This window comes from Cygnus atratus, chromosome 21, assembly GCF_013377495.2.
Source record: "Cygnus atratus isolate AKBS03 ecotype Queensland, Australia chromosome 21, CAtr_DNAZoo_HiC_assembly, whole genome shotgun sequence".
NCBI classification, from domain to species: Eukaryota; Metazoa; Chordata; class Aves; order Anseriformes; family Anatidae; genus Cygnus; species Cygnus atratus.
The window spans coordinates 3,498,214-3,506,928 of record NC_066382.1 but is presented as its reverse complement, the minus strand read 5'-3'; the positions used below and the strand labels follow the sequence as shown (position 1 = coordinate 3,506,928).

At 58.0% G+C, this 8,715-nt stretch overlaps 1 protein-coding gene across 1 annotated transcript in view; it reads left to right on the top strand.

Moving 5' to 3' along the window:
* The first annotated feature begins 211 nt into the window (after nucleotides 1–211).
* AGRN (agrin) overlaps nucleotides 212–8,715 on the top strand; it is a 78,422-nt gene continuing 69,918 nt past the window's right edge. The window contains exons 1-2 of the mRNA XM_050714879.1: nucleotides 212–397; nucleotides 6,749–7,010. Of these exons, the coding sequence (XP_050570836.1) occupies nucleotides 212–397; nucleotides 6,749–7,010 (448 nt within the window). The remainder of the gene's footprint in view (nucleotides 398–6,748; nucleotides 7,011–8,715) is intronic.

The window sequence follows — 8,715 nt, the reverse complement described above, 5'->3', positions numbered from 1 at the left end:
CTCCTCTTGGGATTTTCCTCCTTCCCCCTCCCCGCCTCCCTCCCTCTCTTTCTTTCCTCCTTTCCACCTCCTGGAACAAAAGTAACCCCCTTTTTCTCGCTCCAGCCCTGCCTGCGAGCGGCCCCGCTTTGTCTGGCCGTGCCGGGGGCAGGGTTTTTTTTTTTTTTTTTTTTTTTTTTTTTTTTGGGGGGGGGGGGGGGGAGGGGGGGCGATGGGGGGGCGAGGGGCGGCCGGAGCCCTGGCGCTGCTGGCGCTGGGGCTGGCGCTGGGCGGCGGCGGGGCGAGCTGCCCCGAGCGGGAGCTGGAGCGCAGGGAGGAGGAGGCCAACGTGGTGCTCACGGGCACGGTGGAGGAGATCATGAACGTGGACCCGGTGCACCACACCTATTCCTGCAAGGTGAGGGGGGCCGGGGGTTGGGGGGGGGGGGGCTCCTATGGGGTCGGTGTGTGTGTGTGTGGGGGGGGGGGGACGCGCCCCAGCTTGGGCGCAGGGGAAACTTCGCGCCCCGCCGCCCGCTGGCGCATGTGGTTTTTATTGTCGAAACGGGAGGCTTTGGTGGGTAATTAGGTATTTTTAGACTGCGGAGGCTCGCCCCGTCGCTGCTCCGCCGGCCGGTTCGAGGGGAATCTCTGGAGGTTGCTTTTTATGGGCATTTCCCCGCTTTGCGCCGTGCCGAGCCGATTCCCAACTTTCCGCTTCGGGAGGGCTCCGGGTGCTGAGGAAGGTGCTCGGAGCCGCTCGCTGGCTGCAGCCGCAGCTCCCTGTTTACTTTAACAGCATCTTGAGTTCCTCTAGCTCGAGCTATTGTTTAACTACGAATCTGGCCTCTGGCTACGGTTTTTCCCCCCCCCCCCCCCCCCCCCCAAGCTGCGAGACGGTGAAGTACTGAGCAACCTGAAATACCATCCGCCTGGTTGTCAGAAAACGTGCTGGCTGGCTTAACCCTTCCCGGGGCAGGAATCCTGCCTGCGAGGACTCGCTGTCGCCTCGCTCGCCTCTTCTCCCAATCCCTTTTTCCCCGTCCTAAAGCAGGCTGAGGTCCCCGACGGGTGCTGGTGCTGCAGGGGGCCTTTGGTGATGCCCAGCAGCGCGCTGGTGGGAAAGGTCTGATTGGCCTTAATTAGAACCGTGGGGCTGTCCTCGCTTCTGGAGGACCTCTCGGCCCTATAAACTAGTGGAAAAGCTCCCATCTGTCCAGCTGGTGCCTGCTGCTCCACGCCTGCTTCCCCTGCTCTGCCCCTCGCGCTACCGGAGGGTACAATCTGTACCCTGCTCGCGTAAATTAAATCACAGCCCCTCCGGGCTGGTGCAGGGACCGTATGTTTGCGGCGTGTCTGGCACATCCTGGGCGCTACGTGGAAAACTAATAAGCTGCTGCGAGCAGCCGGTGTCGTCCTGTGGCAGCTTGGGGCACATATGGCTGGGCGCGGGCCGCCTGATGCTGGGGCAGGGCTGTGGTGCGAGGCGGGAGGTGTTCATCTAAAAAAAGCGGTCCTTTCCTCCTAGCTGGTATAAAATCCATGCTTCATCCACGCGGGCTTTGGGTTGGGAAAAATGTTTTGTCCGTGCTCCTGTGGTGGTAAAGCTGCTTGCTCAGCAGCCCTGCCTCTAGGAGGGTGCCATCAAATACAAGCGGGAGCACCGCGGGGAGAGGAACCTGGTGTGTGAGGGGCTTTATTTGAAACCCAGGTGGCATTGCTCAGCTCGGGAAGATATTTTCCTGCTCATCTCTCCCTGAGCTGTCCCAAGTGATGCTGCGGAGGTTTGTGCCGCTTACTCCAGGGTTAACTGTAGGGCCCTTCTTCTGAATTAGGTTGTGGCAGCTCCTGAAGGCCAGAACCTTCCCCTAAGGTTTCTTTCCAGTCCTTAAAAAGAAACCGAAAGGAGGAGAGCCTTATCTCCTGTCATCCGTGGCAGCGCCCGTCCCATCCCGGTGGCATTTACTGCAACTTCCGTAACGCCTGGCTGCGGTGCTCCTCTCCAGGGACCTTTACGTGGTGTGCATAGAGGGTTTGGAAAGAAATGGGGTTTGAGGTGTCGTAAGGACCTGAAAAGGGATAAATCAAAATCTCTGCTAGCTGTGTGACGCCCGTGACTGGTGAAGGAGTAGTTCTGCAGCAGCAAAACCCTGTTTTTACTTTAAGATCTCCCCAGGCATTGGGAATTGCTGTGGATTCGAGGGCTGACAGCTGGCTCTGCTTCTTACACAGCACCTTGACCCCAAAAGGGGCGCTTTTGGCATTAAACCTGGCCGCTGGCTCCTGCCCTGACCCCGGCGCTTTGCTGAGCCAGAATGAGTCAAGGCGCAGAAGCGATCCTGCTGGCGAGAAGACACGTGTGTGCTTCCCCCTCCAACCCCCTGCTCGCTGCTCCTTACACCCCGAGGTTGCCTCCGAATGCCGCGCTTATCTCCCGACGGGTTCCTTATCTGCACGGGGAGCGCGAGGGCCAAGTGTGCGGGAGGAGTTGCCCCGAGCCCACCCCCAGAAGTGTTGCTGGCGCTGGGTGGTCCGCGGGTGGCTGCGTGCTGCAGCCCTGCATTGTTCTCCCCAGCTAAACCCGAAACCCTCCCCGCCGGGGCCTTTGATATCTGAAGACGGAGCGCGTTAGAAATGGGAGGCTAATGGGAGAGGAACACCCTGAAATAGCTACCAGCCGCTCGGTGCTACTGGAGGGGTTCATAATTAGGAGTTTTCTCAGTCTCCGCTTCCTCAAAGTGATGCTGGTGTGCCCCTTCGCCCAGGGATGGATTTGGCTTGGGAACGAGGGCTTTGCTCCTTGCTGGGGCCCTGGACTTTTTATTTTTTTCCGCTCTGCTCAGCCTATTTGCAGCCTGCTGCCGGCATTGTCCTTCCCTGCTCCTGAGCCCTGTGCCGTGCCTTGTTCTGCTCTGACCTGATATTTCTGGAGGGAGCTCCTATTTATAGGACAGATGCAGGTTCTATACGTGCTATAGGAAGCGTTGGGAAGGATGTGGATCCTGTTCCGAACAATGGAGCCCACGTTTTGGGGGAGAGCAGTGGAAAGGGCTGGGGGAGGCAGGCTTGGTGCTCTACGAACTCCTGCAGAGAGGGCTGCTGAGGTCTCCTGGCGACCTTTCCTACTCTGACCCAAGTGTCTGCCCTCTTCTGAGGGCTCTGCTCACCTTCCTGGGTACCCCACGAGCCCAAGGTTTGTGTTCCTAAAGCATCTTCCCGGCACCGCCCGTGCAGGTGGTCCCGTTCCCCGCTGCGCCGGACTCCCGTGGTGTGCTGGAAAATGCTCGTACTCTCCGGGTTTGCACCGCACTTAAAACCTACTTCTGCGAGGTTCTGCCTAAATAAAGTCCTCACTGTTCTCGCTGCACCTTCCCGCAGCTGCCAGGAGCCTTGTAAAACAGCCTTAATCCAGTGTTTCATGTGCTCCGTGGTGAAAGAGTGAGCGAGGCTGCCATGGGGAAGGGACCTTCGGCAACCAGGCTCCTGATCTTTATTTTTATTTTTTTTTCTCTTTCTCGCTCCCTTTTCTTCCCCCATCCGTGCTGTAGCCAGTGAGTCACCAGTAACAAGGTCTTAATTGTGCGTGGTGATGAATGGGATGCCCTACAGGTAATCGCTCGGTCTTTGGTGCCTTCCCGGCCATTCATTATAGAGGATGAGGGTGGGGAGAAAGCTGGTGGACTCTGATGTTGCTTGTGAATGCTGTGGCCTGGCTCTGCGAGCTATGACTACAACAGCCCTGCTAATTAACTCAAATTACCATCTGCTTCAGGAGAGGGGCTAGGCTTCAGCCATTTTTCCCCCCAAAGACCTAACTGTGAAAATGCCCCGACTGCTACCTTCCAGCAGGACCCTCGGGGTGCTCTCCCCGCCTGCCTCTCTTGTTTTTTTTTTTTTTTTTTTTTTTTTTAATTCCCCCCCCCAACCCTTTTGTTCCCTTTGTGTTCTGTTTTTTTTATTTTATTTTATTTTTTATTTTTTATTTGCCCCGGCTGCTCCCGCACCTCACCTTGTTGCAGCCTGAGCGCTCGCCCTGCGGGGCCGAAGGAAGAGGAGGTGGGGCCGGTGCTGCCGAGGGAAGGTGTCTTGACTTGACTGTGGGGAGAAGCAGCACCCCGGGGAGCTGCCAGCAGTGCCGGCAAGGCAGGAGGCTCGCAGCAGAGCCGTGCAGGATGGGGTTCGTGGCGCTCAGCACCCCGGGGCGCCCTGCAGGCAGGTGTCCCCAAAGGGGCTCCTCGGTGCCGCGGGGAGCAGGTGTCTCGGTGTGAGCGCTGGGGTTCCCAGGAGATAGGAGGGAGGGAAGTTGCCTGTCACAGCCACCCTCCCTCGCCAGCTGAAGCTCCCTCTGGTTGCTGCTCGACTGCCGGCGCCGAGACCGGAGCCATGGGTGCCGGGGCTGTGCGCGGCGCTTGGCTGTCAGGCGGGTAGCTTCAGGAGGCGTTGCTTCCCCGGCTCGTCTCACCCCAAGTTTGGGCTCTGTGGGGCAGGATGACAGCCTGACGATGAGTTATTCCTCGTCCTTTGGTTGTTGGGGCATTGCTTAGCCCTTAGGTCCGAGGGGAGCTGGTTCCCTTCTTGCTTGGAGGTAGCTGTGCGTGAGTGCATGGGTACAGCACCTCCTGCGAGCCTCACCGTGTGCCTCCTGGTCCCGTGGGGGCAGATTTTGATGTCCACGGCCCCTGAAGCCTCCTGCTTGGGACTGAGGTAGTGCTGAGCTTGTCCCCCTGAAATTCTGGACTTACATCTTCAGAAAGTTGCAAGATCCATTAAAGCTCATGAGACTCACGTTCCCCCAAACCCCAACGCTTTTTTGTAACCCTCATGTCTGAACCCTGCAGTGTTGGATTTTTGTGTGCATGTTCTGTAGTCACTGAGTAATGGGATGGAGGCATCTGGCAGGGAGTGAGAGTCTTTTTTTCCCTCTGAACAGCCCCAAAGAAGTCTGTAGGGGAGCACAATGCGCGCGAAGGGCCGCGCGGGGCAGGGGCCAGCGAGCTGCGGTCGCGGAGAGCTGCAAGAATGGCTCATTCTGGAGGGGGATAATGTCTGCTCTGTGCTCTCCTCCTCATCTGCAGCAAGCCACAGAACTGAAATATGGCAAGAATAGGGTCTGCAGCGTGAACAGCTGACCGCTGCCACCCTGGTGTCCCCTGGGGTGGGAGAGACCTGCCCGCAACATCGCCTCTGCTCCCTGCGTTCCCTTTGTGGTTGCACTCCTAGGGCACACACCTGCGTGCTTCTTCCAGAGGGAGGCTCGAGAGCCTCCTTATCGCCGATCCTCCGCTTCCCCGGCCGCCTCGGTGCTTGGCACGGGGTGCTGAAGTGCTCTCTGGGCAGCGGAGACGGCTGGAGAATGCAGGGGACGGGGCCCTGGAGCTGGTGGAGGTGCTGGTGGAGGGGGAGATAAAGCACGCCCCGAGCATGTCGAGGCTTTCTGGCCCGTCAGGGGTGGCTGGGGATATGTCTCTTATTACGTGAGCAATAAATCTTTCATTTTAGGGCTGCTGCTTTCATCCTCTGTGGGTGTTTTTGGGGGCAGCGTGGTGCTGGAGCGGGGCTGGCCAGCAGATTTTTGCACAGCTCCCTTTTGGGGCAATGGGGAGGTCTGTGCCTGGTGGAGGTCCAGGGAGGCTGTCCTGGGAGCTGAAGAGAGGGAGGGAGGGACCGACTCTTGTGGCCAGGACCGATTTTTTTTTTTTTTTTTTTTTTTTTCTCTTCCAGAAATTTGGATGATTTAGGGGAAGCCGGCTCCTACTGCCAATTCCTCTGTGTATTTTAGCAATTCCGGTCTGCTAACGCGCAGGTTGTCTTCAGTCACTTATAACAAAATAAATCTCCTTTGCCATTTCTATACGGAGCGTTTATTCCCTCTGCCTTTCGTCTTCCCAAACCACCGGTGCCTTGCCGGAGCCAGAAGATCCCCTGGGAGTGGAGGGGGATCCCTCTGGCTGAGACCTGCGTGCTGCCTGGGGACCTGCCTCGGGGTCCGTGGGGACAGGGCTCGAGTCAGAGGCGATGCACGGGGGCAGGCGAGCTGGGTCTGCAAGCACCCAGCCCAGGAGAGAGCCTCCTGCTAGGGATTTGGATTCCTTACCAGCAATGGGCACCAGTTCTGATTGATTATTATTATTTTGCCCACCCTGGATGCATGCACTGCCCGCTGCTGGAGAGCAGCATCCCTGCCCTAGCTGGTTGTGCGGCAGCCGAGATGGTTATTGTGGGTGTAAAGGCTAAAATAATAGTGGAGGGGAAGAAGTTGCTTAGAACATCTTTATTTTAGTAGTTTTCTGCAGCAGGTTTTTGCTCCGGCACAGGAAACCTTTGCGCAGCCATCCTGCCTGTCCCTGGGCACGAGGGCTTTCCCTGTACCAGCAGGGGAGGAGAGGCAGGAACAAAATGTGAATTCTGGGGCTTGAAAGGCAGTGATGTGTCCTGATGTGAATAGGGGAGTAAGTCCCTCGCTGGGAAAAACCCATGTGGCTGAGGGTGTTCCTCGCCCCTTCCATCTCCCGAGGGCTCCAAGTGCCCGCGTTGGGGCGCTGGGTGCGATTCTGGCAGAAATAGTGCTCGCTGTAGCCTTGCCTGCACATTTTATGCTGTTAGAGGGCTGCCTAATGAAATGAGCTCTGTGGGGAGGCTCTGCCAGCCCGAGCTGCTCCCGAGCATCGTGTGACAGCATGGTTAGAAGCAAACGGGGCTGGAAGGCGCCGGCCGCCTCGGGTCGTGGCTGCGCAGAGCTCTCACCCTCTCCTTGTCCTTCTTGTCCCAGGTGCGAGTGTGGCGCTACCTGAAAGGCAAAGACATCGTCACCCACGAGATCCTCTTGGACGGCGGCAACAAGGTGGTCATCGGCGGCTTCGGGGACCCCCTGATCTGCGACAACCAAGTCTCGACGGGGGACACGCGGATTTTCTTCGTCAACCCGGCCCCGCAGTACATGTGGCCGGCCCACCGCAACGAGCTGATGCTCAACTCCAGCCTCATGCGGATAACGCTGCGCAACCTGGAGGACGTGGAGCACTGCGTGGAAGGTGAGCGGGGCGTGCTCGGGGCTTGCGATCGAGCTTTTGGCACACGGTGCTGCTGGCCACGGGGCAGGCGCGCTTGTCCTGGCTGTGCTCGGGGCAGGATCTGGCTGCTCGGTGGTCTTGGTTATCGAAGGGATGGTGCCTGGCATTGACCTCATTAGAGGTGGTGATTGCAGCCAGGTGATGTTGGTTTGTGTTATTTTTTGGTCCGGATTTATGCAGGTTCTCAGCCCCCTCTGCAAAGCATCTGATGGGGCTGGAGAGGTCTCGCTGCAAAGCCCTGTCCTGGCACACGTGCATGGTAGGCACCCCTGGGGAGTTCAGGCTCCTCACACCTGAGTTCCTTTTTTTTTTTTTTTTTTTTTTTTTCAGGTTTATTGCTGAAAAGTTAATGAGTTAACCCAGTGGTGAAGGCCTGTCCTTCCTCACAGTGACTCCCAGCTCCTGTGCCTGCTAAGTCAGCCTTGCAGACTCGTGCAGGGATGCGAGAAGCCGGCTGAGCTCCCCTTGGGGGCAAAGCTTGCTTCTCCGGGGTGTAACCAGGTCGCAACCAAGCCGAGCAATGTAGGAATTTAGGGGGGATGAGCAGTGCTTTTGTGCTGCTGTGGTGAGCCTCGGTGTCCCTTGTGTGCGTCATCTGTTCCTTGGTGCCTTTGTGCTCGTACCCAAAAGTGTCGTGCAAGGAGGGTGGTCACGGTGTGCTGAGCTCGTGGAAGAAACGCACGCAGAGTTGGCTCTTGGTGCTCTTCTAGCTCCGTGGGACTGCTCCTGTGCCGAGGAGGTGGCTGAGATCCCGGCACTGTGGGTGCAACAACACAGCTGCTGGGAAATGGCGAGTTGGGGACAGCCTGTGTGCCTTCTTTAATGGGGTCCTGGACCTCCAGGCACGGAATAATGCCTCCGCGGAGAGCAGATCTGCAGAGGGTTGAGCTGGTTGCCCAACCGCCGCGAAAACATACTTCTGCAATCCCTCACTTGCTGGCTTCTCGCTTCCTCCCTCTGCTCGTCCTGTTCCAGCAAGAGCTCCGGGCTCGTGGGGGAATGCGGTGCCCCAAAAGCCCTTTGTGGGGTCTGAGCACGTCCCGAGAGCAGATGAGTAAACAAGGGCAGGAATGCAGGAATTCTGCACAGGCAACAAACAAACACGCAGCGCGGCTCCCTCCTCCCCGCTGGATGTGCAGAGCAGAGGCCGTAACCCCGTTCTCCAGCTGTGAAGGCTGCCGGAGGTAAACGACCGAGCTCGAAGCCTCCGGGGCTGGGAAAGTGCCAGCTCAGCACAGCGGCACCCGTCTCGAGTGGCTTTTGCAAGAGGGAGAGACACCGGAGGTTTCCTAGCAGATACGCACACGTTCTGTGTTGCGATCCAAAGGCATCGGCCCTATCGGAGGGGGTGGGAGGAGGAGGAGGAGGAGTGCAGTGTGGGTTTTTTGTTAAACCTGAGCAAACACTCGGAGGGATTCTGTCTTCGCCCAGCTTTGTGTTCCTTGGCACGCTCGCGTTGCGCACGCTGGGCTGGCTGAGCTGGGTGGTTCCTGCTCGTGGTGAGGGAGGCTGTCCCTGGAGGCCCATGGGAGGTGATGAGGGATCTGATTTTCATCCTGTACTATAGATTTGACTGAGAATTTATCTGGGACCCTTGCCTTGCTCCTATGTTCCACAGGGGAAGGTCGAAAACTGGGTTGAGTTGGTGTGATGCTGATTAAAACCC